Source organism: Stigmatopora argus, chromosome 8 (assembly GCF_051989625.1).
Source record: "Stigmatopora argus isolate UIUO_Sarg chromosome 8, RoL_Sarg_1.0, whole genome shotgun sequence".
NCBI classification, from domain to species: domain Eukaryota; kingdom Metazoa; phylum Chordata; class Actinopteri; order Syngnathiformes; family Syngnathidae; genus Stigmatopora; species Stigmatopora argus.
This window is the reverse complement of record NC_135394.1, coordinates 7,369,514-7,385,744: the sequence shown is the minus strand read 5'-3', so window position 1 is coordinate 7,385,744 and position 16,231 is coordinate 7,369,514. Positions and strand designations below refer to the sequence as shown.

At 37.6% G+C, this 16,231-nt stretch overlaps 1 protein-coding gene across 5 annotated transcripts in view; it reads right to left on the bottom strand.

Moving 5' to 3' along the window:
- Positions 1-16,231, bottom strand: part of LOC144078697 (arf-GAP with coiled-coil, ANK repeat and PH domain-containing protein 2-like) — a 35,804-nt gene that overhangs the window by 13,804 nt on the left and 5,769 nt on the right. For 4 of the 5 annotated variants that reach the window (XR_013301287.1, XR_013301286.1, XR_013301289.1 and 1 more), the window contains exons 2-19: positions 15,690-15,747; positions 14,203-14,322; positions 13,959-14,012; positions 13,265-13,323; positions 12,436-12,619; positions 11,164-11,208; positions 10,976-11,071; positions 7,859-7,933; positions 6,628-6,639; positions 5,457-5,513; positions 3,728-3,840; positions 2,576-2,627; positions 2,401-2,501; positions 2,200-2,305; positions 1,829-2,037; positions 1,299-1,368; positions 861-955; positions 293-495 (exon numbers count right to left, since the gene is read on the bottom strand). Coding sequence is in view for 1 of the 5 variants with exons in the window: in XM_077606973.1 (XP_077463099.1) it covers positions 293-495; positions 861-955; positions 1,299-1,368; positions 1,829-2,037; positions 2,200-2,305; positions 2,401-2,501; positions 2,576-2,627; positions 3,728-3,840; positions 5,457-5,513; positions 6,628-6,639; positions 7,859-7,933; positions 10,976-11,071; positions 11,164-11,208; positions 12,436-12,619; positions 13,265-13,323; positions 13,959-14,012; positions 14,203-14,322; positions 15,690-15,747 (1,709 nt within the window). In the remaining 4 variants the exon portion in view is untranslated. The remainder of the gene's footprint in view (positions 1-292; positions 496-860; positions 956-1,298; positions 1,369-1,828; positions 2,038-2,199; positions 2,306-2,400; positions 2,502-2,575; positions 2,628-3,727; positions 3,841-5,456; positions 5,514-6,627; positions 6,640-7,858; positions 7,934-10,975; positions 11,072-11,163; positions 11,209-12,435; positions 12,620-13,264; positions 13,324-13,958; positions 14,013-14,202; positions 14,323-15,689; positions 15,748-16,231) is intronic. The other variant, XR_013301288.1, reaches the window with a different exon arrangement.

Genomic DNA, 16,231 nt, shown 5'->3' with positions numbered 1-16,231 from the left:
GAAGGAAGACTACGAGAGGCGATGGGAAGCAAAGACAGCTAAGACATATGCTGTTCACAGAGAACACACACTATGCCAAAAGGCTCGTTCACTACAGCACGAATAAGACATTAAGCGCACAGGAATAGGACAGGCTGCGATGAGGAAAGGAAGAGTGTCTCTCGAGATGTTTAGCCGGTGGAATCACCTCTATCCCCCGCAAACCACACTCAAATAATAACGACGTTCGGATTACTGCATACCCTACAAGTGCCGGCTGCGGAGAGATAATAAAACTGACCGTTCCACTGACCTGACTGCCCAGAAGTGTTGGAACCAGGTCGAAGTTTGGGGGTGGGTGGCGGAGGTCTTGGGGGCAGGTGTTCAGTGCTGCTGCTGAGCCTCTTCTCCTGTTTGCTGAGGGATACCACCTTGTTCCGAAGCTCCTCGTCAGACGGTCTGCGCACAAATCTGCGATCCACATACTTGGCTTTGATGTAGGCTTCTACTTCATGTCTGGACAAAACACAAAACAAGAAGATAAAAATGAACAACCAGGATAATTTATTCCTTTAGAAAATGTATTTAAAACAGACGTGGGGACAGAAATCCTGCTTTGGTTACCTTCTAGATATATGCACTTTAACTGAGGTTCTGCTTACTTAACATTTTGAGATTTTGGAAATAACAATAACACATGTTATTGGCTGACTGTTCACTGTTGTCGTGTCTTTAGGCAAAACATTGAAACCTAAACTGTCCCCAATGGGAGCACTGTTTTTAAAACAAAATTGCCATTAATCGAATGAGTGCAAATGTTCTCTGTGTAGGATTTTTCTGATTTTCTTTAAAAAAACATTCCGTCCCTAATAAAAGTATACCTTGGGTCTCCTGGCTGTGGTTTCTTTGTTCCCAGCTCTTCTCGCCGAGCTTCGTATATCAGGTTAATAACTCCATTTCCAAGTTCACACATAAGCTGTGAAAGATTGGTTACAAGAGTCAGAAAAATGACACTTCATTCTCCAAAACGATCCCACAAGTACTTGTTAAGAACGACCACACAAGTAAAGTTAAATTTAAAATGCATTGGGTTCATGCTCCTGGCTTAAAGGATGTGTTCACTATGCAAAAAAACAGGATTACTGATAAATTCAGTGAACATAAATCAAACCATATTCATTGTCTATAAAGACATACTAATTTATGTGATAGACACCCACAACAGATTTTGAAGTTTCTCCAGCCACTTCCAAAATATATATATATTTTTTTTTAAATCATACTAGGCATCATTAAATTGAACTTTTAGCTCTCTTTACCTTAAGCAGTTCTGGCTCCCACGAATCCAAAGTCAGGGAGCGAACCTTTGAGAAATGGACACCCAGACTCCTGCGGATAAAGAAATATTTAAACGATGCTGATCCTAAATGATCGTGTTGAAGATGGCCAGGGAAAATTCATTCCCATGGGGTTTTACATACTGTAAAATAGTCAATTCAAAATGGTGCTTATGTTTTTAGAATTCCTATTTTTATTTCCTGACTTTATGACTAAAATGCTATTATTGTATGTCCTTTATTCATACATATAATACAGTAATCTGGCTATGTGCACGTGTAATAAAAGCAACTTAGTTTTATATTTGATTTGATGAAAGGTATTGAAAATGATCACGAAACAATGCAACATAGCCTAGATATTCCATTTCTTGATTGCAAAGTCTTTTGAATATGAAATGGATAGTTGTCCCATTGACATTACATTTCAGTAACCCCTTAAAATCAAGGTTTCATAGTATTTTTCCAAAGAGATGACATTAAATGATTTGTTTCTCTGCCAATATATTTACCTGTGAATTCCAGAGCACTGGATACAAAGTGTAATGCCCAGATTGATGCTGGCCCAGCGTGGATCCTGCTGGCCACAGTCACAGCAACATGCGTTACCCGGGATGGCGATGACTTTCTGCAGGGCGCTCTCCCCTTTCAGTGATCGCTCCTTGGGCTCCCCACTAGAGTCTAAGCTCCCCGTAGATGTGGATGACTTCCTATCCAGCTTCTGTGGTTGTAAGATTGCAAAGAAACTATCACAATTTGTGTTATGCACATATTACTAATACGCACGACGGAGGTAATTACCATCATTAGCAAGTAAAATGCGTTTTATAAATATAAATATTTCTACCATTCATCCAGTCAGTGTTACTGCTTTTTTTTTTACCTCAGCGTCTTCTCCCTTATCACGAAAAGCAGTAGCAATGCTGTTTTGGACTGCTTTGATCCACGCCTGCCGCAGCTTCTCAGAGTCCGCTTGCATCATGCAACTCCTTTTGGGACACAAACGCGTCACACCACTGCTGTCTGCTCAACGTGAGTGAGCAGTAAGACTGCGTGAGAAACCAATATGTTTTTGTGCACTTACTTTGTTGGTGACACAACCTCGAAGCAGAAGCGCCTCTCTAAATCTTCACAGTGTTTGACTGTGCATAGCCTCAGGTCTTCCACGACTACTGTCGGGTTGTCCTGCGTGGAGACATAAAAGGAGTGAACAACACCTTACATGTCTAGTTTGTGTCACTGCATTGGGAGTCACTTACCTTGAATTTTTTCTGGTACACCAGTTGATTGTTTTGGATGGAGAACCACCGTCTGTAAAAGAAATTGTACATGGCCTGTGAAAAATACTTCAGATAATAGTGAGGTTTATTCGGTCTATTTTTAAAAACGTAAAGATGTATAAGGTTGCTGTAGTAGTAGTCGTGCCATGAAATGTACTGAAAGTGATGAAAGATGTCATCATAATTAAAATAGCTTTTTTTAACCCAAGACGATGGAATTAATGTTTTTAATTGGGAATCACTGGTTAGTGAGAATAAAACACACTAACATAAATGCAAAATGGCTGTATCAGAAAACAAGAAGTGCTATAAGTGGTTTTCTGCAGAATATAACTGGAGAATTTTTCCAAGGCAAATTCTGGAAGAAGATTTTTTTCCAGTATTAAATACTTAAGGAGGTCTGAAATTAGCGATTCATGAGGAGTCAAGTGTTAGCACTACTATGAGTGAAGTGGTGAGTCTCTTAGTAGACAGATGGAGGGGGCAAAAGTAAGATATAGTAGCCAATTATCGGAGAGTGTTTCTACTGTTACTCCACAAGTGGTGGACAATGCAGTGCCAAATTTTATGACTATACGTGTCTCTCTATATATGCTTTTTTAAAATCATTTCATCCCATAATCCCGCAATGCATTTTTTGTCTCTCTGTGTTCTAATTTGATGTTTATTTAAAAAATAATAATTTCATCCCATAATCCTGCAATGCATATTTTGTCTCTGTGTTTTATTTTTTTTTTATTTTTTTAAGATTTTTAAGGTCTCCTGGCTGTGGTTAAATCTTAAATTGTGTGTGTGTGCCTGTAAATGAGTCACTATCAAGTTTTGAAAAAAAAAAAAAACCAAAACTAACAAGCCTGTTGACGTAGAGAAATGTATCTTAATTATATAGCGACGAACAGAAACTTATCTTAATTATATAGCAATGACAGCGTGCATTGTTACAGCAAGATTTCAGATAGGTGTCAACAGTATTTAGTGAGCAATGTAAACAGTTTCCAGATAACGGGAAGACCATTTTGTGACACTACGACCTTAAAAATGTCCCGTCTCATTAAAATCATATTTAACACCTGAACAGTCTGCAAAACATATGCAAAATCATACAAAGTAGTGCTGTGACTAGGAACATACCTGTTCCATGTTTTGAAGGCATTGCTGGCCCTCTTAAACAGATAACCCTCCATGGCAATGCCATTATCTGCATCCACGTTGTATTCCAACTTTGTGTCGTCGTTTGAGAAGTCCTAAAAAAAAGTGGGAAAGGCAGCTGATGAAATGAAAAGCAGAACGTTTGAAAAATCCATCTTTAACTGATTGCTTTGGTGATGAATTTTCCCCAAGTAAAAAAAAGGGTATTGAGTAGAAAGTGACCTAGAAATTTTCAGCGGTGCTTATGGTTACGCGTATCAATAAACACAAGGTTGTTTTTAAATATGTTGAAGTTAAAAAGCGTTTCCTCCATTTGACACTTGGTCTTTGCTTTCAAATGCACTTTTTTTACTCTCCTAGCTGAGAAACAACTACACATTTTATACATTTGGTCCAAATTTAACATTTGAGTCATGAAATACAAGGTATTGTATTTATGTATTAAATTATATACCAAAACCCAGTATTTTCACTTTTGCAGCTATCCCTAAGCAATAGAATTTTTAGACTGCTGCAGTAAAACATTTTAATGTGTTGTCATGGGACCTTCACTGTTCTCCTATGACTTCAACTACCCCAGTGAGCTAGTGTTACAGTGATAAAATCCCTCCAGCTTGCGCCGCTTCAAATGACATTGAAAACTTGACGTATGCACGTGTGATCACGTATTTCCTTGGGGAATCAATCTACCTTACATCAAACACAGTTGACCTGCCAACAGATTGCAATTACATTCTACACTCCATCGAGTAGGGTTTGGCCATACGATCTAGAAAAATTGGAAATATGTCATTCTCAATCTGAGGTGTTTAATACTCCACTTAGTTTAGTTTTTTTTTGTTTTAAATGGATGTGTAAATAATTCAGTCAGATAATCTAATAGGTCAGAGATCATTGAAAATTGCATATTCATCCCAAAGTGACAGGGAAAAGTTTTCAGTTTATTAACTGGATTAAAAGATGTCCCAGAATGTGAGTAGGGAAAAATATTTAAACACAGAATTATATTAATAAACAAGCATCTGACAAAATGTGAATTAATTTAGGTGTGACTAAAACATGTACAAAACTGTCTGTTTATTTTGAGCCCATTCTTTTAGACCACTCGGTGAGTATTGGATTATGCTGTAACCTGATTTCATGAAAGTAACTCGAGCATGTCTGCTGAACGCCCACAGCTCAGTTAAACCACTATTTAAAACCACACGCACGGGTAAATACCATGGTCCGCATGACACAAACTAATAATACAAGAATGGTTAATTTTGATTGAAAAACAAAAGTCCTGAAAAGGAAGGCAATGGGGAAAAGTCTCACACAAATTTAACCCGTCATCTCTTGCTTAAATCTGCTGGCCAACCATTACAACTAAACTCAATAGTTAAAGCTGGACAAAAATAGGATGCTCACTCAAAAAGGATCAAACTTTGGAACCATGAACACAAAAAATACTGTATAACAACACTGTTGCTCACATCAAGCCAACAACATAGAATCACAATGGCAAAAACAATGAGGCACCACAAAAAAAACATGCCACACAAGGAAGAGAACAACATAAATGCATGGAAAACTCTTTCAATTAACTGGGCAGTCATGGGTGCAATCACGTACACAAACACTGATTAGTGCAAAAAAGGGAGAGGTCATGGCCAAAGTTTTGGTTAGAAAACATAAATCAAACAGGAATCAATGAGGTGATACTACGTACGGAGGATGACCTCCAAGCACAAAAGTTTCGGTGGTCTGAGTCGAACTCCGTCACCTCCTAAATGTCACACACAGCAAAAGGAAAAGAAAGATGTGCGTGATGGCTCTAACAAAGATTTACAGAGGGTAAAAAAAAAACTGAAGACAGAAACAGTATATAAAAAGTCGTGTGCACAGACTCGGAATCAAATCTGAACAAAGACGCACACAAACGCACACCTGAAATTCACTCACCAGATACCAAACATAATGGAAACGACTGAAAATCTTCATTTTTCACACGCCTGTACAATCCGTATGATCTCGTGCACCCTTTTGGGGTCAAGACGTTGTCTGCATCATAAGATCCAAGTGTAGCATCTGACTAACAATTTCATAGTATGCCCTCAACAAATATCCCTCCTCCTCTGACTGCGCCTATCTGCCAAAACTCCGTCACAGCAACTGCTGCTCCTCCTCCTCCTCCTCCTCCTTTTGAGGAGTTATCCTTTGAAGGTCACCTGTGTGCCTATTTGTTTGCAAGGGGGGATTCGATATTAAAGTAGACCGTGTCATCAAACATTTATATGCTGCTAAGGATAGCGGCCAAACACTCAGCCTTTCCTCAAAACAAGCTCTGAAAAAAACCTCGTGAAAGCAGACAGGCTCTTTCCTCAGTGGCCGGGGTGTCACGCCTGAGTAATACGCACAGTGGAGATGATTCAGACGATCATGGACGTTCACCACAAATGGAATAAAATCACTTGACTGGGCGCAAATACAACGTATTGCAGCAGGAATGCTCAAATTGTTTATATTGATGTTTGGATCATAATTTGTTCAACAAAACTGCTGGGTTAAAAAAAATGCCAGTTCAAAAAACTGTTTAATGACTTTTAAGCCCTTCATGAACAAATGATTTTTTTCCTTAAATGTTTTTGATTGAATTAATATAGGACACAAACTTGCGGCCCAAGGGGCAATATTTTGCCACCCCACATTTGACATCCAAATTTAGTATTAGTGTTGCTATGCACAATAAATCATAAAGATAATATAATCAATATATATAAATAATATTAAATTAATGAATTAGTTGAAGGATCATTTTGGGGGGATCAAATATTTAAATAGTCATAATTTAAAAAGTAAAGACAAGAAGGTGGCCCGGCGGAAATGAAATGGTTCCTTACCTGCAGAGCTGCCTGAAGTAAGTAGAAGAAATTGGGGGGAAAGCGAATCAGACAATCAGTTAAAAAGGTTGCGAAAGAGAGTGTTTAAGAGACAGCTTTCAAAAGAGGAGCATGAGGACAGGTGTTAAGTTGAAAACAAGCATGCAAGAGCAAACATTACTACAACTACTAAAAAAAGAAACATTAGTATGAAAATGTAAAGCCAAAAATAAACCCATTGTAACACTACAGACAGTCGAATACCGGAGTTGAAATTCCTTTGTAATATCTGTGTGTTATATAGCTACCACATCCAGTTTGCAAAGTAACTCACTCAATTGTTATCCTATAGAACATCAACATTTAATAATGGATGGATGTGTGGTTGAGATCATCTAGGGCATCAGGTTCTATTACAACCACTGGTGGTGTACTTCCTCCATTACCTCAGAGTATTTCAAGTGTTTTTTATTTTGTCTTAGGTGTGTTAGTGCGACTTAGACAACTTGCATGAGTAAAAATAGACAAGAATAGGCATTGCCGATTGTTTCACGTCAAATTTCAGTCCACAGACCCACTTTAGTCTTCTAGTTTTAGCGATTTATAAGATGCAGTTTTCAAGCTGTTCGCATGATTTGAATGTATTGTCACGTTAGACCAGGGGTGTCAGACTCGGGTTGGTTCGCGGGCCGCGTTAACGTCAACTCGATTTCATGTGGGCCGGACCATTTTAGATATAATATTTAGAATTTTTTAAACAAATTGATTAATAGAACTGAATTAAAATCCCTGAATATTCAGTTTTTTTATAGATCTAAAATAATGTTTATTTTAGCTTTTTTTATATATATTTTTAGATTTTACAAAATGATTTTTGAACTAAAAACACAGAAAAAAAAGATAAAAAAAATTACAATTATTGATTTAAAAGGGGGAAAATCAGGAAATTTAATATACATCTATACTCTTCGTTTTAATTTGATCCTAAAACAGAAAGTCGGCACTCATGATTTACTTTCCCGGGCCACACAAAATGATGCGGCGGGCCAGATTTGCCCCCCGGGCCGCCACTTTGACACATGTGGACGGTGTTGGTTTTTCTACACAAAAATATTTAAATGATATTTTACACTGAGGTCCTATACTTTTAATATGTACAGTATTTGGAGGAAATTACAATTATATCAGCTATTTGCTTCATCGTAATTTCCATTTCATTGGAACGAGGTCCACAGTTTATTTAAATATGTACCTTTTGCTGGATGGTGGAGTGTTTTTGTTCCATATCTCGCTTCTCTTTGGCAGCGTCCACCACCAGCTGGTCCAACTGCAAAGGACATCAGATTAGTCAGGCATGCTAAACCACCTGGTCACACGCATTCCACAAAACAACCACTCAGAGATTGAAATAAATAAACAGTGAAGGATCTTTTTATCATCTTATTTTCAAACCTTTAATGGGGAACTGTTTAAGGTTCAGAAACAATTGCACGGGATGAAACCGATGTCTCACTTTTCCTACATTCTAAAGATTCGAGTATAAACTTCATGAGAAAATCCCTGTACAATAAATGACACCGAGGCCTCAGCAAAGAACTCATCTTGTGCAAAATAAGATGGCAAATGAATGAATCTTTTCAGTCTTGAATGTAATCATTGCAGTCACAGAAAAACAAAAACAAATGTTCTTCTGATCAGAGATAAAAACATCAAAAAGCCTGGTGCCGTAGGGGTAGGCCTCAAAGAATTGAGATTCAAGTCTATTCATACGTTGTGCCCGCAATTTGACCTAAATCAGAATGCAAGACAAATGGATCATTTTCTGATAACAGGTCAATCCATAAATAGGTTAAAATGAACAAAATGAGCCAAATTTGAACTCTTAAGTCACAAAACCCATATTTTTAAGCATATGAAAAAGAGACAAGATATATTCCCAATCTTCAGTAAAATATATCTAAGTTTTACTTAGTTTTCTTTTGCTTTTTATCTGCACTTCAAATTTTTATCGCACCAACCAGCTGAAACTGTGGTTCATTCATGTATTGCAGTTTTCCAAACCTGCTCGCATGATTTGAACGTAATCTCATATGCCTTATCAGGGTTAATTAGTAGAGTTTTTTATTTTATTATTGAGGCTGGGACCATAATTTGTGTTGGATTGAACCTTTGGCCTCTACTGTGCTTTTTGTAAAAATGTATTCCTTTGGAAATGGTTTGACAACCCTATGACATAATCCCAAATTTTATTAAAGAGACTATTACAACATGCAGCTATCCAATGTTTAAAATAAAAGCAAAAAAGATGCCTTTTGGTTTTTTTGGGGGCAGGAAATGGGTGGACTGCAGAGCAGCAGTATGATAGCATCAGATGGGAAATATTTTCCCGCTGTCAGAGCCATAACAACAAGTCCAGTCCAGTCCAATCCAGATTGTCTATCTACCTACATTTTATTCAAATGCGTTTAAAACTCCCTACATACATTTGGAGAGTGATTCACCTCAACCTGATTTTTTTATGCCTACAAAAATCCTCCGATTGAAAACACTAAATTCAAAGAAATATTATCCTGGCATCTGTATAAATGATTTGCAAACCAGAATTATTTACCTCTTTCATTTTCTTGTCCACCCAAAATAACATATAAAGGCTGATGTTTGTCGTAAAAACTTTCCTGCCCTTAGTCATAAATTGACAACAGACCTGCTGACAGCTCCTCCACACTTCCCTGCACAGCCGCTCCACCTTCTTCAGCTTCATGATAGGAGATTTAAATCCTCTTGACCTTCCTTCGACCCGTTTGGATGTTGCCTCTGCTCACTTGTCACTTTTGTACACATCCAAGCCCAGTATGCAGCCGTTCAGATTGACACAGCACGGCTGTGCTTCCTTTTCCTCTTTAGTCCTTTGACTGTTGAAGCCACGTTTCCATACGTGACTCTTCCTCCTGCGTCAATCACTATGGAAGAATACACTCCACCTCTCATTCTGTCCTAAATATGCATCGAACAACAGCTATTTTCCTGATACTTCCACCTTGTAAAGAACGCTTCCGATTTCAGCCAGAGAGTTAAAAACCCACACGTGTCTCACCACTCCAGTTTAGAGGAATGCTGTTTGAACTGTTCAGAAATCTCTCACAAGTAAGCCTTCTCTCCATTTTAGCAACTATACTTCACTATTCTCTTCTTCACAAACTCATTACTCACCCACTAAATGAAAAATGTCCTCTCATTTCAGTTTTTTTTAAATTAAATCCAGCCATAGAATCGACTGCTAACCATCCACAAGACTTCAATAAGAATCTTAGGTTTCTCCATCGCATTCTCTTAGCTTACTCGAAACTCCAGTGAGACTGACAGTGGGAAAACACATCTTTAGCTGTGCCTTCTTCCTCATTCTACTTGAGATCATCATCTCAAAGTTAAGCACAGCCTAAAAGGGAGGGCTGTTTATCATAGGATGCACACAGATTTACTTCACAGAGAAACCTTAATTAAAATAACCATGTTTAATTTATCCTCCTCAAATTTTAAATCTCAAAATGTTAGAAGAACAGTCTTTCCCACAGACCAACTATAAATGAGTTCACAAGCAGAAATGCTGTCATAATCAAACTATAGATAACCCCAAGCATAATAATGAATGTTTATCCACCACATGGTACTAGTATGTAAACATTTCTTTCAGTCAGTCCTCTGTTTCGCCCAGAATAACTCCAGGTTTGCATGTAATCTGTTGGACAACTAAGTATCATCAACAAGTAATATGTACATTAAAATGCCAACAAAATATGCACGATTCTACAAAACAAGAAAAACTGAACAAGTCATTTTGCAGTTTTCATCCATAGCTAAAGTCAGTCTGAAATATATACCGTCAAGTAAATCAGTCATGTACTGAATTTTGAAACTATTGTAAATAAATGTAGATAATAATAATAATATTTAATAATAATTATAATAATTTATTTTATACATGTTAATTAGCAAAAGCATATTAGCCCTTTACAGGGCACACAATTGGAGGCCATTGACGGTGCTTAATGTCCAATTATTTTTGAATGGCAGAGTCTTGCAGCCGATGATCATTGCCAGCCCTCCCAGTTAAAATAGAGTGGACATCTAGCTCCATCAATCACACTGAAAGATGAGCATTCACAGCCAGTGTAGAGAAAATTTATGTTTTATCGATTTTAATTTTATTAGTATTTTTAATGAACATTTTTTGCTTTAATATTGTAATTATTTATGAAAACATTATATAAAAATAATGATTCATCATAAAAATACCTTACAAAGGGTTAAAAGATATGGTTGTAGTATACGCAAGCATGTATATTTTCCTGAGCTATCCTGTATGCCTTACCTGCCCTCCAAGATGTTTCATTAGCGGCTGTAATTCACTGAAGAGGTCGTAGCCTTGGTGGAAAAAGGTCAGATGGGCATACATGAAGGACAGCATCTGTGGTGGGGGCCAAGGACAGTCATTAATATCCAGCAATCAAAATGAGCTGTGTCTCGGTGTTATGAAATGTGAAGTCATACAGTACTTACAGATTTTAAGATTTCTGATCTTCTCTTGGACTGTAGAACATTAATCTGCAGAAAAATAAAAAAAACAAAATGTTGAGCCAAGTGATTGTGGAAATATATAGATTGTAGACCCTGACGGCTGCCACAAGGAAAACATGAACGTCACCAGAAGGTTGGAGTAGTGACACTAGGGGGAGCTTTATAAAACCGACGATACTCATGTCACCAGCAGTAGGTCCTAAATCCTTGCCTCTAGCCTTGCCTCAGTTTCTCTGCTTTCCCCAGCTTGTTATTCCCTTAAGATCTATCTATAAATGTGCTATTTAATCGGCTTGTAAAGTAATTTTAGGACATTATTGCGGACTGAATAACAGAATGCAATAAGCATATGCATACAGTCATAAAAAAAGAAAAGAAAAATAGTACATGAGTGCATTATTATTTGTATTTGATTATATTTGCACTTATGAATGATTACAAAATTTGACTTTAATGTGAATAACTTATAACACGTCAAAAATGTACCAGCCTGAAAACTTTAAAAACCTCTGCTTCTTTTATATTTTGCATCAATTTAAGCTTGGTGATATGTAATTGCACTAAATTCAACAAAACAGCAGCAAAGATCAATTTCAGGTCTTGCCTGTTTCTTTATGCTTTGCCAGGAGGTTGCCACATTGATTTTCAATATACAGCCAAGGGGTAGAGGAAACCATTGTTAAAGTTAAGATATGTATATAAGAGACATTGTATAATATCGCACAGAAGCACACGACTAAACATTTTTTGGGGTGGGACATTTAAATACCACAATAGCTTTCACATGAATTAAGGATGCGTTCTGGTATTTTTATATTTTATAGTGACTGCCGCATTTATATGTTCTTCACGTTTTTAACAAACCAAACGCATACTGTGTCCATCATGCATCTATGGTTATGCAAAATAACTAATAGGAATCCTCGCTGGCAATAGTATCATTGAAATTTTTGCTAAATCCCTATCATGTGGTACTGAATTACTTTGTATTTAAAGAGATTAAACACATTTGAGGTTCTTTCCTCCTGGTACCACATCAGCATGTTTAACACTGACTCAGCAAATCAGACTTTCAGTTCAAGTGTTTTATAGCTAGTTTAGCATTTGAGACCTCCTGCTTAAGGAAAGACACAAGCCTCGAAATAATTTCAGTCTTTATGAAAAAAAAAACATTTTCCCAGAGATTATTTGACAAGTTTCAGAAAATATTGATTAAGTCACCTTATTTCTTGTCATCTAATTATGCCATCCTACCTGCAAAACATAGTCCAGGACAATGTGTCGGAAGCACTTGCGGGTGGCAGTCAAGATGTTTGTAGCCTCTTCTACTTCGTGCTGTTTGTTGCGTGGAGCTTGGGCATTTTTGTTCAGTGCTGCTTCCTTTTCTTCACTCACCTTGTCAAATTGCTTTTTAGCTTCTTTAAACTTACGCAGATCACTGGCAATTGGACAGACAGGAAGGGTTTTAGGTGGTTTTGCACAGGCATCAGTATACAAAAGCCAAAAAAGTGAAAGTGACATTTGAAAAGAAGCCAAGTTATCATAAATTTTTATCCAACAGTTAAGAGTAAGGTGAATGATAAAATTAATGTACTTACATTACAATTGTACACCCCCCACAACCCCAGTTTTTCCTTATACTAACGAAGCGAACGCTTCTCTGCAGGGCAGACACATTAAATATTCTTGTCTCTCACGCTGTGCTCATTTTTTTGGTCTTAGAAAGATTAAGCCATATTTAAATGTGTTAAGGCAGTGCAAAAAAATGAAGGAACGCATTTCCCTGCTTTATCAGAGAAACAAGATGTGGGTGTTGAGCCGTGGTTAAGCCAGAGGCAAAAAGGGCTAATCCCCAAAAACAATTAACAGGGGTGAAAATCCTACCACTTCTTTAAAGTACAAGCCCACCAGCAGTCCTATATTTGGACACAAGCCCCAATTTAAAACACATTCTGCATCCTCCATCTAGTCTCAATGAGACATATACACTACTTTACGCTTATATAATTAACATGACATAACTCATAACTGAAATCAGTTCACAGTCACTTCTCAAAGCATTCATCATTCTTTTCATACTCACTCTTTAACAAATGTTTGAAGCTGGGTCTTGATGGATCTCTGGGCCTGATCGAATAATATCTGTATAGTAAAAAGGTGAATTAGATTATTGTATGAAACAAGGCAAACAGTTCTTCAAGATAACTGCAAAAGAAAGCTAAGACAAGAGCAATATAACTGCAATCATTTGGCGGGGCACAAGAAGTTTTACCAATATATTTCCCTTGTTTATTCAATGTGAGCTGGTCTTGCTTATTTTTGTTATTCAATTTTACCTGAACTTCTGCTGTGCAAAGCTTTCTCACGACAATTTCCCTCGTATTTTGGATACTATGCATTTTGGAAAACAGAGAACAATACAAATGGTGTAGCGAGGAGAAGCTAACGCTATCAAAATGAGCACTGTTTGAGATCATGAGCCAAATGATTCCTGAGTGGCAACAATTACTCTTGGGAAACAGCTGATGTGACCAGCATTTCCTCAGGAGACTCATTTTCATACTTGGTTGATAAATGTCAAAGAATAACTTTGAGAATATATGTTCCTATTCCGATGGCCTGTTCCTCAAATGTCCATGTCTACTTGGGCAGCAAGGCAATTGTTAAATTGAGGTGCAGCATCAAACAGTCATTGCAGTTGTGTTTTGTCATAAACCAGCTGCCAACAGGGATTTCAAATTCTGAAAACACATCCGGTTTCACATGCATAAGCATACCGTGTGATAGTTGATCATCTCTTGAAGGCTTTCTGCAAACTTTGAGAGACTGGACTGTGGAGGGGGAAAAAAGATGACCAAATGAATAAATAAAAATCAGTAAATGATTAAGGATACAGTAATGTTAGAGGTTAGCCCTATTAAGGCGGGTGGTGGGGTATCTGAAAAGGCAAGTAACACATCTAATAACACACAACTCTTAGTGTCAAATAATGTTTGCTGTTCTTCTATGTTTTGTATTTACCTCAATGACTTCATCTTTGGTAGATTGAAGGGCTAGCTCCCGGATACCGCTGACAAACTGTTTGTTGGCAGCATTGTAAGCTTTCCCAGCATCTATCATCCCGATACACAACTTCACCAGCTGTATGTCAAGAAAAAAGGTGTACGAATAGGGACTTTTATTCACTGGTGTAAAGCACGAGTTGAAAACTTTCAGACAAGGTAATTGTTTTCCTTCTAAGCAACAGAGGGGGGATATAAGATCATTTTCAGGTTATACAAACAAAGAGCTTGGCCGTGCTCCTAGTTCTCCCACAGATGTCGAATCGTAGCAAAGAAAAGGCAACCTTAACTTGTCTAAGTCCAACCGAAACATCAGTTGCACCATTTTCTCTACCAATGAAGCAAAATGTTGTATTGACACTTGCTTTAATTTTCTACCACTTTGTTGTGTTTCTCATCCATTGTGTAATGCTAATCCTCCTCAGGGTCAAGTCAGGGGAAGTGGTTGTAGAGTCCCTGGTAAAAGCCACCGATGATAAATGTCAAAAATATGTGAAGAACTCAGGAGATCTTATGTCAATGTGGAAAAGGGTTGGACATATACACAGTGGTCAGCAGGGAGAACATTTGTGTCTGTGGAGAACTCACAAACAATTATGGGAACATAATCCTTTCATATTGTCCCGTTTTAAGTGTCATACTCGTGTAACTGCAGAAAGTTTCCACCTATCAATTCACACGAACTACTGCTTACAGACACACCCACTCCCTCGTAGATCCTTCCTCTTAATAGAAAGAGGGGAAGTGGAGGCTGGACTGAGTCACAGAGATGGGGTTATGAGCACAGGGAGGAGGGGGAGGACCCTGTTAATCCAGGAACAATAACTATGAATAGTTCGGGCCCAAGGTCTTTCTCTTAGATAGTAAACAGTGGCTATGCTGTTTTGACAACATAAACTGTTTCCTGTAAAATATGGGGATTACAGGGAACCACGTTTATCTCATTCTAGTCATTTCTACAAAATATATTTGAACATCTCAGTAGTTCCTTTTGCCCCATACCTTCATTGTGGAGCAGATTCTTGTCCACAAAATTTTGAAATGCTGTATTATAATGATTAAAAACATAATACTCATCTTAATTTCAGTCTACTACAAGCAGTGGCTATATCGTGGGTTATGGTCCACAACAAAGTTTTTGAAGTGGTGTATTTTTGATGATATTCATATTTTACAAGTCCAAATATTGAGATAGACATTTCTGAATATTGTCATTTTCTCTGTATGTGTTGCTAAACCAAGTATGTTTTATAAAATAAATATGAGCTAGTATTTCACAAAGCCCATCTCATTTGACAGTTGACATAAATGTTTTACTTGGGTGCTGACAAAAAGAAAAAGGATCAAATTGCAATATCACATTTACAAAATTGCCTCCGAGGTTGCAACTTAACACAATAGAACAAAATGGACAATTAAGAAATGTTTTTCTTGGGTGGTACTCACTTTGTCGAGCTTCGATTCCAACTCACACACATCCCCCTCCACTTCCTCTATGGTAGCTCTGCGGGGGGAAAAAATACACCATTTGAAAAGAATGGTTGGCTTTGTCAGCTGTTTAAAGACCATTAACAGAAATGATAAAAACTGAAATCTTAAAAATCTTAGAAAATTATTCTAAGAGAGCTTGCACTATTGTAATGTTAACTTCATTGGGTTGTTCCATCAGGCATGTATTACATAATATATAAGGACATGTAAGTAATATCATTATAAATGCATGAGGTCAAAGTCGGTCCACTCAATGACAGGAAAGCAGGGTTTCCGAGAGTGATTCGGTCAAATTGGGCAGATGAATGCAGATGGATTAAGAGCAACACCCATCTGTAACAGTAGCGGGACATTTGCCAAAGTCCCTTCAGCTGTTTGGTCCTCTCAAATGCAGCTACATCTGGAATCATGCCAAAGCAGAAGAGGCTGCTCGGCCAGCCCTCCGCTTTTAGCAATAGATGATCAGAAAAAAATAGAACCCAGAGAAAACAGGAAAT